The following is a 14,246-nucleotide window of genomic DNA, read 5'->3' on the forward strand; positions in this document are numbered from 1 at the left end:
TGTTGCATCCATCTATAAGGTTCAACCAGGTTGGCATAACTTGCATCTATGATTTGTAGTTAATTCAAACGATCGAGTTGACATTACTAAATGTTAACTTATATATATATATATATATATATATCATGGTATAAAACTCATGAGTCATACTATGAAACTTTGGGAGAGGGTGGTTGAGTCTAGGTTGAGGAAGGTTGTCATGATATCAGAGAATCAATTTGGTTTTATGCCTGGAAGATCAACTATGGAAGCTATACACCTTCTTAGATAACTTATTGAGAGATATAGAAAGAGGAACAAAGATTTGCATATGGTTTTTATTGATTTGGAGAAGGCATATGATAGAGTACATAGGGACGTTCTCTGGTGAACAATGATAAAGAAAAGTGTTTCTCTCAAGTACATTAGTATAATTAAAGATATGTATGAAGGAGTAGTAACTAATGTCCGTACTTATGGAGGGGTGACAACCAATTTTCCTATAACAGTTGGGTTACATCAAGGATCTGCTTTAAGCCCTTTCCTATTTGCTATAGTGATGAATGAGCTTACGAGATTAATTCAAGATAATGTGCTCTGGTGTATGTTGTTTGCTGATGATATTGTTTTGATTGATGAGTCTAAAGCTGGGGTTAATGCTAAGTTAGAATTATGGAGACAGACATTGGAAGCAAGAGGTTTTAAGTTGAGTAAGAGTAAGACAAAATATATGGAATGTCGGTTTAGTAAGCAACGAAGTAGTGATGTGAGTGTAGTGAAGCTTGGTGAGCAAGAAATACCGGTGGATGATTGTTTCAAATATTTAAGATTTATCATTCAAAAGTATGAAGAAATTGATGGAGATGTAAATCATAGGATAAAGGTTGGGTGGATGAAATGAAAAAGTGCAACTGGAGTGTTGTGCGATCGTAGAATGTCATTGCGGTTGAAGGAAAAGTTTTATAGGACGACTATTAGGCCCGCTTTACTATATGGTACGGAATGTTGGGCTGCCAAAAGACATCATATTCAAAAAATGAGTGTAGCTAAGATGTGTATGCTTAGATGGATGTGTAAAAATACAATAAAAGATAAGATTCGGAACGAGGCAATACGTAAGAAGGTAGGCGTTGCACCCATTGAAAATAAGATGAGAGAGAATCGTTTACGGTGATTTGAACATATTCGGCGAAGGCCTAATGATGCTCCAGTTAGAAGGATGGAGAAATGGGAAAATATATTAGTTAAAAGAGGTCGGGGTAGGCCTAGGAAGACTTGGATGGAGATGATAGGAAAGGATATGAATGCTTTGAACCTCACCGAGGACATGGCATTGGATACAAATGATTGGAGGAGAAGAATTCATGTGGAAGACCCAGAATGATTTTCTTTTTTGGTTCATATCGCCGACCCCAATTGTTTTGAGATGAAGGCGTAGTTGTTGTTGTTTGTATATATATATATATATATGAAACCCGCTCATCGTAATGGATGCTCCATTAAGAGAGAGAGAGAGAGAGGTTGACTAGGTATTAGCATGAGTAAGAAACACCTTTGCTAATAGCATTATATTCGAAAGCCATGTCAACTTTAAGCAAGTCATAGGAGCAGATGATAATGTTATTTTTGTTATTTCACTTTGTGTTCCACCATGTTTTTAATGTTATCAAGTATAAGAATAATGATTAATATTTTGAATAAAATTTATTAAGTTGTCAATATTAAAATGCAAAAAGTTGTGATTACTCACTTTATAGTAACAAAAAGGATACCCTTCCATAACTTAGAACAAAACTTCTCGTAAACCTAGAATTATTTCAGTTAGTACTTTTAAACCTTTAGGTTCTTGACTTTCATAAGTGACCCAACCAAGAGAGAATGCAATATATATATATATATATATATATATATATATATATATATATATATATATATATATATATATATATATATATAAAGAGGGAGAGACATCGTTTAAGATGGCCCAATCAACGTCATTCACCTATTGATCTAACAAACCATTGTCATTCCTAGCCTTAGACGACACTTAAAAATGTTTCCCTTCTGACATAGTAAACCACTCTTATCCTTCTTCCTCTTAATAACAAAACATTAAAATGACAAAAAGCAACTCAATCAACAAATCACTCGCATCACACTAACATGCACAAATGTACAAAACTTTTATTGAACAAAAAAATTTGTTACAATAGGATACATAAAAATACCAAACATAAATTCTTAGCATCACTATTTTAGGAAATCAAATAATAAAAAACTACAAAACAAGCTGAACCATAAACTATAAAGTAAAAGCCGAAATTAAAGAACGAAGAATAACTACCCAATTAAAACACGAAACATAAAAAACCATATCTTTTTCCAAAAATAGGCAGAAGAGTGACACAAAGAATAAGAAAATTAAAACCAAGATTACATTGTTCAGTATGGGCAACACAAAAAAGAAAAGTATAAAAATGTAATAAAAAAATAAATATCCATATAAAAACATTCTTTCTTAGAATAAATTTGACAACTTTTCTAATTCCCATGAGTTCTTTAAAAAAAATGAATGTAACTAAAAGACAATGTTATAGTTTCCCAACGACCAAATTGATAAGAACTGTAAGATAAAATACAAAATGACAAATAAGGGTTTCCTAATTGATTTGGAACCATTGACATAAAAACAAAGAAAACCTTTCATCATGTACATCTTTTCAAATCCATAAATGAAAATACTATTAATTACCTTAAATTAAGAACAAAATAAAAGCTAAAAGGCATTCAAACCATAACTAATTTAGTAAATAACAATAAAAACCACAAGAATAAGCTTGTCAATTTGGAAAATGTTGCATGACGGTGGTATTTAATGATAATCAACCCACCACACTCAGTTTTGTCATTTTTAAAATGTTACAATAAAACTAATTTTTGGTTCACTAATGCCACTCATTCACTTCCTTATAAGTAGTGTGTGTATAACGCTATTGAAGGCATAGAAGTATTGAGTATAAATTACTTTGTTCATATTGTTTAATTAGTTTCTTTTTTGTAGAACATATCTTATGGATGTAATCTATCAGGTTTGTTTAGTACAAATGAGTTTTTTGTTTAACCTTTAATTTCATATAAAAATAGAAAATATAATACAAATTGATTATGGAGTTGAATGAGATAGCTAGATTGTTAGGTCGTAGTCTCATAACTGAGGGCTTGGGTTCAAATTCCAACTGAATTGTATACAAGGTTGCCCATAAAAAAACCTAATTATATGTTTTAAAAAATATCATCACTCTTGAGGGTGCTTTGGTCATTTATATTAGTTAGATATATGTACGAAGGCAAACATGCATGTGTAGATATGGTTGCAGGGCCTTGCTAAACAAATTCTACAAATTTTTTAAAACTACATGCAAATGTATAAATGTATAATGTATTGATCCCAAAATTGCATTCATCTTTATGAAATTACTAAAGCATCCTAATATTTCATGTGTGATAGTAGCCCAAGGTCAGTTTTATTTTTAGATTCTATGACAAATACATACCATAAAAAAACCCATGGAATTTGCTAATTCTTTATTGTCAATGTGTGCATAAGTGTCACACTCATCTTATCGTCTTTACTACATAAAAATTAACTGCTTGTTAAAGAAATATATCACTATATACATTTTATTGATATTATGAATGACATACCAGTTTGAGCAAAAGTTTTCATTAAATATAAGACAAACTGAAAAGTTGCCTTCTGTCTAGGGCTGCATAGGAGCCGGGCTTAGGTTGGTTGAAGTTTAGCTCGTCGCATTTACAAAAAGGCATGCTCAAGTTTAGCTCAAGTGGTTGAGATCATCTCATCTGCATGTACAAGCTTAGCTCAAGCTTGAGCCAAGCTCGAACAATCTTTCTCATGAGACTCTGCATAGGTCGAGCTCTAACATTACCCAGCTCAGTTTAAGTAAAGGCCGAGCTGAGCCCGAGCTTGCTCGACCCATTATGCAGCCCTAATTCTTGGAATAATAGAAAATACCGATTATTAGTCTATCACAGTTGGACAACCTAAGGCTGTGCCCTCTATCTGGAGTTTTACCTAGCAGGAAAGAGGACCCTGACCCGGTTCTTGGTGAGGGTTTTCCTTGGTCATAAAAAAAAAAACCTTGACCAGTTTGGAAAACTTATATTGATTCATTTAATCTCACAAAATTACCTAATAATCAAAAGATTTCTGATTAAACACTTGATCTTTTCATATAACTCCTTTCTATCCCATAAAAGAAATTCACACATTAAGAATCTCTACTTACAAACAAAAGAACATTGTGCATACATCGTTGAGATTACATATGACTACTCACTATTCCCCTTGGTCTCAGCATTATCATTATTGAAAGAAATCTCAACAAATAAATAATTAAATAAATAGCAACCAAAGGTATCCTCCTATAATCCTATTAACTAGGAAGTTTTGGAATAAGTCATTTTTTATAATTATACAAGAACAAAGTGTATGCTAGATACCCAATAAAAAGGTCGCCACAAGGAGAGCACTAAAAAGATCAGGGCAACCCAAAAAAGAAGCAACAGAAAAGAATGGTAGTTTGGTCATTTGGTATGCAGCATGGGTTTGAGCTTTCTTGGTGGTTTACTAAAGGCTGGAAACGAAACCTCCCTTCCAAAGGAACCTGAATACTTCACACACAAACACACACACACACACACACACACACAGAGAGAGAGAGAGAGAGAGAGAGAGAGAGAGAGAGAGAGTTGAGTTCTTGCTCCTGTCTGATCCACCTCTCCTGCGATATAGAGACATGCATTGCTGAAACTCTTTTCTTTTGTGTTTCCTATCACCTTTTTCCAGAATACCCAATAACTGCCCCAATCGCCCTCCCCTCTCCCACAACCTATCCTGTGTTCCTTTGCTGCCTATTTGGGTTCCCACATTGGCTGGGGACCCTCCCCTCTTTCCATTTTCCTGAAGGTGCAAACACCCACACAAGCACAGACTCTCTGATGGCCGCTGCCACCGACTCCCCATCGAATTTTCCGGCGAGGACGTCGGGTCTCTCGGCGGACGATCCCCAATTCCGCCGCCCGGTGCCCGCGCGGAGCCCATGGTCCCAGATCGTCCGGGGTGATCCTGAGTCTGCCTCTGCCAAGCCCTCCTCGCCTCCGGCAGAAGGCGCCGATGGCTCGTCTGATTCTGATCTTTCGCTGCCCGCACCAGCACCAGAGGTAGGCGGCCCATCAAACGTCGCTTCACCCCGCAAGCTGCCGGATGATGCCAACGAGGGCTCCCCATCCATGAAGAAGCATGCCTGGAATAAGCCGTCCAGCGGGCCAGGCTCGCCGGTGGTGGAGGTCGGTCCCGTCATGGGGGCGGTTTCCTGGCCTGCACTGTCGGAATCAACGAGGGTTCCTTCTAAATCGATCGATTCGCCGAAGCCATTCGGGGATGGCTCATCCGTTTCTCAGGTGGGTCTTTGCCGTCCGCTTTCGGTTACCTTCTTGCATTCATGTGAATTGTCGCTAGAAAAATGGACAATGAACGGTTGGTGGTGCTTCTTTTTTCTTGATATTGCTTTCCATTAGGCCCCGGTAACGCCGCAATCTCCACAGAAGCCGTATCAAAATGCGAGCACGAATTCCACCCAAAATCATGCTTTCCCAAATCGGCAGAGATCTCTAAACAGACGTAGTAATAACACGTACGGAGGCACCGCATTCTCTGGCACGGAATCATCGCAAAATAATCCCGATAGATCAGAACAGGCCCACAAAGATCCCTCGCAGAAGAACAATTGGGAGCATGGATCAAGGGGATCGGGTTCTCAGGGCCACACTGGAAACGATCATCCCAGGAATTCGTTCAGGAGGGGCAATGGACCACACCCACGAGCTGACAACCCACACCATAACAATTACGCGAACAGGGGCAATGCCCGCGACCAGGAAAACACACATTATGAGTGGAATTCGAATCGAGGTTATGGAAGTCGGGATATCCACCAGCAGCAGAGAATTGGTCCAAGGAATTTCATCCGGCAGCCTCCTGCTGCCGCCCTATTTATGAACATTCCTCGCGGTTATACACCCCCGATAGGCTATTCCGGTAAGTTGTCTTCTCTCTGTTTGGCAATGTGGCATGCAGCTTTTGTTTCCTGATTGTTGCTTTCTTTATGCTTGCAGATATGGGAGCTCAAATATATTACGTTCACACAGCACCCACTGAGCTCATTCAAGGTGTGCCATTCATTGCACATGCTCCATCTCCTGCTGTGTTCTTTCCATCACCAGATCCTCAATTGCGTGCCATGTTAGTTAGGCAGATAGAGTACTATTTCAGGTAATTTCAATTAAATTTTAGTGATCATTGTCAATCATTGATAGGATTCCGTAATCAATGTTTCTTTTTTGTGGTAGAGAAGAGACAGTTCGATGGTTTATATCAGATTATCTTTGTTATTTTGATTTGGTGCAGTGGCGACAATTTGTGTAAAGATGTATTCTTGCGGAAGAACATGGATGAGCAAGGATGGGTTTCCATCTCTGTGATTGCGAATTTCAATCGAGTGAGTTGTTTTGAGATTTTAATAATTTAATTTTTGATGCCGTGGATCCCAATAGCCATGCATAAAATAAATAGTTCTCTGTGCAAGAACTATAAGGTAAATGTGCATAAGAACATCAGATTGCCTACATTATGTGGGTTATATAATCGTAGATATTGGCTTATAAGCACTGTAATTTGTTGTTCATATTCTGAGATGCCCACACCCCTTATTGTATTGTTTTCTCATAATTGGTCACTGACTTTTTTTTTTTTTTCCCTCAAGTATTTATAATATTGCAAGTGCTTATCTGACTTGCTAAGGCGGCCCTTAGACATAATTAGGATGAAGAAATATGTAGATTCCAAAAGTTGCTATGCTTAAAGGAAGCAGACTCATTTTTATGGATTCTCTTAAACATCTTTTATTGGGTTCTTCCAACTATTTGGCTTCACAGATGGTTATTGTAACATTGAAAAGGTTGTCTTTTTCTATCCTTATGCAAGCCGAGTAGCTTACATTGTTACCTCACTATTCTTGAAGCCTGCAAAAGACTCTTTAGAATCATCATGAGCATATTTTGTAAATGATTAGGAACTATTCCATTCTTTGTTTTTAACTAGTTGGAGATCTTTGTTTGTATCTGCACAAGTATGGAACAACATGCTTTACATCTGACATGATATTTATTTACTCATTTGAAGTTAGAGATGGAAAAATTCAGTATGTTTATCTGTATACCTTGTCAATGCAACTTTGCGTGGTGAGACAATGGTGATGTGGGTTTTGTTTTCTCGTTATATTACCACCAAAGTGTCAGTTATCATGTTGTGAGATAATTGCTTAATATCTTAATAAAAAACCTAAATGTTCATAAAATCACTATTACATGTAATTCTCCACCGTATTTTTTGTCAAAATTTTATCTGTATTTATTTGTCAAAATTGTGTTAGATCTTATGTGCAACATAATGAGTGCCTGGGACACTGTATTCCTTGAGACCTTATTTTGCAAATGATCAGATATGAATATGTACAGAATATGTACATATATATATATATATCTATATATATATATGTATATATATATGTATGTATGTATAAAGTTGCTTATTATGAGTGATATGCATATATGTACATACATGATGTTGTGTACGATGGATCTTACCTTTGGAGCAATATGTGAAGTATTGTTTAGTGCAATAAAAGGTACTATAATCAATCCATGCTTCCACTTTGTTGGTTGAAGATCAATGCCCAAACTGTATAATTGAGAAATATGAGCATGGAAAAGAAGAATTTGGCTACTGATTGCTAACCCTGCTAGGTATGGTTCCTGTGATAGTCACTAAAATCATGGGATTTAGTTTTAAGCTTGTTGATTGAGAGCTTTTAACACACTTAAATTGAATACTATTAAAATATTATTTTGGAACGACATAAGTAATTACATAATTCATGGCAATGTTGTAACTTGTAAGTATTCTATTGTTACCCCTATCGGTTGGGCAAAAGTTAGTCTGTATTGTATTGTATCGTATACGTATCGTAACTTTTTAATAATTTTTTTTTCAAAATTTCCAAAAAAATCAAGAAAAATCAGAAAAATTAGCAAAAATTCTAAAAATATCATAACGCATGAAACAATGATAAATTGCACCAAATACAACCATAAAATCACATATGAAACATTTATGTCTCTATAAGCTACGTAAGACTCTTGCAGTTGAGAACATGCCACAAGGCTCATACTTTCATATTATATAAACAAAAACAAAATATTATATAAAACCTCAATAATCATAATCATAATCATAATCAAAATCATAATCATAATCATAATCATAATCATAATCATAATCATAATCATAATCATAATCATAATCATAATCATAATCATCTTCTTCTTCTTCTCCTCCTGCTAAAATTAATAACAAACCATGCAACTGATATCTGACAATGTAAATAAAAGACAACTACATAATTTAAATTTTAAAAACAATTAATACTTTAACTAACAATATTAAATTCATATCTAAGTCATACTAAAATGTCTTAAGTCATAACTAAACTATTAAGAGTTCATGATAACTAAAAAGATTACATTTAACCAACGTCTTACATGCCAATCTTCATCTCTAAAGTTCTAAACTATAAATATCCTAAAACTAAACTATCTTCAAGAGCCTATTTGCCAAACATTAGGACAATAATTCCTCAGTGTTGCATCCAATTGCTGCGTGATGATCTCTTTATCTTTGGCCATTTTTTTGGCAAGTGGATCATTATCATCATCTTCGAAATCTGAAACAATGGTTGGAAGTCCTTTGCATTTTTGCAAAATTCTTCTTTGAATTTCTTCTATTTCAACAATAACATCAATACGAAAGTGGCAGGAATAGATGGATAATCACATGAACGTACATTTTGACAAAGACCTGCAATATGTTGCTTAAATCTATGCAGTCCATCTCTAATAATAGCACCACAAAACAAATCTCTCAATGATGACCATGGTCGTGGTACATCATCCATGCTACGATATTACCATGCAATATCATCTCTATAAAATAAACGTGAAGACGACATCAAAAGATCCAAAATAAAACATAACCAATTTACCATCAAATAAAAATATAGACATACAAATATTTGACAAATCGCATTAGCCAAACCTTTGCCCCAAAAAACTCAATAAGAAGCAAATAATACAGATTTTTTACCTTAACCCATTTCCTTGAGTGGAAAAGGTGTAAATAAATGCTTACTTGAGAAAATCGCAAAAGCCCTCTACTTTGCACATGGATCGGCCCCCAAATCGCTCTCACAACTCCTAGGTTGCATGAGTTTCCCTTTAATGGCCTCTACACAAATGAGGGAGTCGGCCCTCAAGAGGTATTTAAAACCCAAAAAGTAAAAAAGTAACTTTCGTCTTTTTAAAGCGCGCCGAAGGTGTATTGTACGATACAAGTCGATACAGGGGTGTATCTTATGATACACCCGATACGAATATGATACACACTCATATCGCGATACGAGTGTGTATTGTATGATACAGTACGATACTTACAACACTGATTCATGGTATCTAACACCATCATTATTGTCACAAAAATGTGAATAAGAAAATTCTGTATAATGCATTTAGTGCCATTTGAAATAATGTTGATGATTCCTTGATACATACATACATACATACATAGGCAGAGAGGGATGGAGCAGCAATTAGGTGATGAGGAGTTACTTGATATAGGAAAACAAATAAAAGCAACCAAAATTTAAGTGTAATAACAAATGCAACAGCAATGCTAATTCGCCAACCCCAGCTTCAGTATTGAGTAGGAATAAATTCATATTGTTTGTCCTTTATGATATTTTGAATCCCAACAATGATTTTCTATGCAACACTTGATCAAATTTTGGGGTCTTCCAAGATGTGTGAATTCCTGTCGACCAAAGCGCCCACCATACTGTGTATTCTCCACATTTGGATCCAGCAGTGAGCATTGCACTTCAACCCACTTAGCTAGAATAGCAGTCTCAGTCCATCAGTTATGTTTGTCATACCAATCAACTTTGTGCCAAACTGGAAACTTCGATATGTCCAAAACAGGTGGTGTATAGTTTCTTTGACTGCCCTGCATGTCATATCTTGTTTTTAAACTTGACTTCCTGAGGAAATTTAAGACTTGGACAATCAAGTTAACAATATTTGCAGCTGGTCTTCTGGTTTTGAAATTCATCCTTCATTGATTTTGTTCCATATTTTTTCACTTGTCGGTCTTTTGGAACCCATGCCTATTAAGAGGCCCCTTTCTTTCTTCCTCCCTTTCTAATTTGTTTTGATGTTTTCACATACAAGGGTACCCATTTCTTTGTTCTACTCCTTTATTTTGGGACATGTCCTGCACCTCCATTCCAAACATTTTTCCTTGTGAATCCATTAATTATGATAATTGATCTACTTTTTTTTCCCCACACATCGTACTATGTTATATTTGCTTTTCCATTTTTGCATGTTAAAATGAAAATCGAATTTTTGTTGCATGCCCAAACCACGAAGTTGTGAATGTTCCAGTTCTTCACGTTAATATGGGCTGGTTGATATCAGCTGGGTGGATACTGGGCTATGTGACCGAAAATGAACACAATTCAGATCTGGTAAGCCTCATTTTGGTTCTGTTTTGGGGGACATAATTCCCAGAAATGACTGGAAAATTAACACAGTCAAACTGGGCAGTTACACCTATCTTGACATGATGCACCTAGCTGAGTTTGGCAATGATTAGTGAGCTGAACTATGGCCAAATTCTTCAACTTGTCAAGCTATGAAGCTGGGTTGCTCTACATGACATGCCCGCTGGACCACCCTCTATTATGAGAGTCTCTACCTCAATGATGAGGGTTGGTAGTGATGGTTCACCTCAATGTTCTCAACGATGTGGTTGAGCTGCTTGGTGATGTCACGCTTCACCAACTGCCTCAATTTCAAGGGGATTTCTGAGTGCAGGAACCTGATTAACTGGTAGGTATAAGCCGGTCTTTCTCCTTTGTTCCTTTGCAAACATCCATACCTTTTCATTACAAAGTATGTCCCTTCTAAGACTCCTAGACTCATTCTACTAAGTCTTCTAGACTCAGATTCACCCTCACGTTCCTGCACTACCCCTACCCAAAATTGTTATGACTAGACCTACCACTTGAACTTGATGCTAACCAACTTGAACCTCCTAGACTCAATACTAAGCATGGCCCATGTAGCTCGGTTCGTAACAATTTTACTCTCTTGTAAGTCTTTATGTTATATCTACCATTATGTTACCTGTTTACCACAGGCTTCAGAATTGAAGTGATCATCTGTCACAATAAGTGTATCACCAAATTGAAATCTTCTCATTGGGGCATAAAAATGTTATACACTAATCATTATATGGTTGTCCATTACATAGTCTTGGTGGTAGTCAGGGGCGGCTCAAGAGAAGTTGAGGCCCTAGGCATATTTCATTGGAGGCTCATATTTCTTCATATTTTTTTTCTCATTGGGGGCCCTCAGCATGAGGCACATGCATGTGCCATGTTTCATTGGAGGCCCTCAGCATGTGAAATATAAGCGTTATATATTTTTTTTCATTTGAGGCCCTAGGTGGTGGCCTCAAATATCAAAGAGGCCTGCCGGCGCTTGGTGGTAGTAGTAGCGGAAGTGAGTGAATGCATTGCTTATAAGAAGGCAATGAGGTAACCAAGCTGAATTGATTGAAATTTCTAATTTTGAGGTAACCGAGCTGAATTGATTGCTTATAAGAAGGCAATGAGGTAACCGAGCTGAATTGATTGAAATTTCTAATTTTGAAAGAAGAAATAAGAACTCCTTCCTTTCATTTTATTATCATGTAACCAATGAAAGAGTAGGATGTCAGGACTTACCAGCTGGATCAGGGAGAGCTTAATCCAGTCTAACTATCAAAGTGTTGTTTATCGAGGTTTGGTCAGAATGCAACTCATATCCAGTTTGTTTCCAACCTTAGGATCTTTGTAATGCTTTTGCAATATTTGGTATTGTTGATCCTTTGATATGGGTATTACTTTCTCACTGGTTAACATTACTGTGACTTGCAAATGCTTGGTCTGTTTTGGAACACGTCTTTTATGCTAAGTTTCATGGTCAACACTATGGACTTGAAATTTTATGCCCTATTGTTCTCTAACATGCATTTTTTGTAAATATTAAGTGATCATAATGGAATCATGGGGGTTGTGTACTGTGTAGTTATTGCAGAAATTATGTTAAATTTTGCTATGTGATAAATATGTTCGATGTGGTTACTAGAATATCTTATCTGTTCTCCACTCATCCAAACTTCATGATTTTGGGGAAATTGAATTATTGGCTTATGGGTTTGGACTTTTAGATGCAACCTCTTTTATCTTGCTGTTTTTCTCTTTATTTTTCTGTCTTGTACTCTGGATGCTCTTTGTTCTGTCAGTTTCTCACTGTTATCAGTTATTTTTCGGCATTGCTTGTGTTCCAGGTTTTATATCTGGAACTGTGCATACTTAATGTACATAGGAAGCAATTGGTCACTTTTACAAATGTATATTAGAGTAGGGATATCTTCATGTTTCTTTCACATGTATCCAGTATCATTGTGTCTCAATGTATTTACACATGGTATTCTGTTTAAGATCTGTAGAAGTATCTTTATTGCTTTTTGCTGTCTAAAATATACACTTGATATTTGCCTTTCTGGCAATTAGGGAGCTGTTGGCAGAAGGTTGACTTTTGACAATTGTTGTCATTATGGTTCCTCAGAAAACCTCAAACATCAACCTGCCCTTCCCTTTCTTTCATTCTTCATCTTACTATTACTGATAGTCCAGTTACAAGCCAAAAATTCAGATTCTTATCCTGATATAGTTGAATGTCACATGCTTTTCATTGGATTTTTGTTGATGAGGAACATTGTTCATTGTAAAGGACAGCTGGTGTACATAGGTGGAATGTGATTAAACATACCATCACTATGGGGGCGTTTTAAGAAGGCTGATGAACAGGGCATGAATGTTTCCTTTGTCTCCATGGAACATTGCTTTGACGCAGGCATTCACGACCTCTGTGTTTCTCACTAATTAGTTTTCGTGAAAAACATATTAAGAGACTGACTGGGTCAAAGGCGTGCAGACTTCTACAGAAACTTTGATCTTTTTTATGTGAAACAAACAAACTCAATTCAGGTCCTCTACTTATTGATATGTAAAATCTGGAAGTGGTCTTGCTCTAATGGATCCTTTGCTTGATCATGGACTTTTTGTTGTTGTTTGAGTATTTGGAAAACTCCAGGAATGAGCTTCATCCTCACATTTTTCCTGAATTTGAGGGACCCAGGAACAAGGACAACTGTTCATATTTAGGACAAGGTCTCCTGTCACTGCATCCATGAGCACGAGTTTTTAGCCACTGATGGAAGAGAAAGGCATGGATAGTTTCTCATCTTATCATCCCTTGAGATTATTGGCTACCTAACATAAATGTCATAAGCTTTTGGCATATGAAATTTTCTGCCTAATTCTTCTGCTTCTGCCAAGTCCAGATAAACTTTGTGAAGGCAGACATATGCCTTTTCCATCCTTGGACCATTTACTCCAACTTCTACTTCTAGCACAACTGTCACCTTTTGTTGGTCTCTTGTCTTCATCCAGTGGCTGTGATTGTTGCTGTTTTCCAGTCTCAGATGTAAAAGCCTATACAAGGGACAGTCCATTGACAACCCACCTGTGACGAAGTGTCAATAGAGGATCTTAAGTGTTACTATCTCATCATATTAAGGATGGGCATAATTTTGTTGAATGATCAAACTTCCCGGCTTATGATGCATGCACGGTGTCTGGCTGTGAAAAGGATTTTTGGGTGTATGAAGTCAACATGCATTAATAGTTCTTCTAAGTATAGAAACACCATTTTATTGAAATATATTTGTTGCAGCCTTCTTGTTAATTATGGGTCAAAAAGTCTTTTTGACCTTGATTATATGTACGAGGCTTACTCTTTATTCTTTTGGTGTTTTTTGTTTTGTTAGGAAGCTATGTGGTTGTATTGTTTAGGCTTTAGACAGTAGAATCCACTTTTCATTGAGGGCAACAGTGCGCTCCAAGAAAATGTCTTTTTCTAGATGGGAAACATCATCTAGGGGCACCTTCCTTATGTAAGGT

The 14,246-nt window shown here is 36.5% G+C and overlaps 1 protein-coding gene across 1 annotated transcript in view; it reads left to right on the plus strand.

Annotated features, from left to right (window-relative positions):
• The first annotated feature begins 4,659 nt into the window (after positions 1-4,659).
• Positions 4,660-14,246, plus strand: part of LOC149835942 (la-related protein 1C-like) — a 32,017-nt gene continuing 22,430 nt past the window's right edge. Inside the window, exons 1-4 of the mRNA XM_090010727.1 lie at positions 4,660-5,463; positions 5,581-6,100; positions 6,178-6,334; positions 6,470-6,560. Of these exons, the coding sequence (XP_089866853.1) occupies positions 5,002-5,463; positions 5,581-6,100; positions 6,178-6,334; positions 6,470-6,560 (1,230 nt within the window). The 5' untranslated portion in view covers positions 4,660-5,001. The remainder of the gene's footprint in view (positions 5,464-5,580; positions 6,101-6,177; positions 6,335-6,469; positions 6,561-14,246) is intronic.

The sequence above is a fragment of the Nuphar pumila genome, chromosome 6, assembly GCF_984573655.1.
Source record: "Nuphar pumila chromosome 6, dmNupPumi1.hap1.1, whole genome shotgun sequence".
Lineage (NCBI taxonomy): Eukaryota > Viridiplantae > Streptophyta > Magnoliopsida > Nymphaeales > Nymphaeaceae > Nuphar > Nuphar pumila.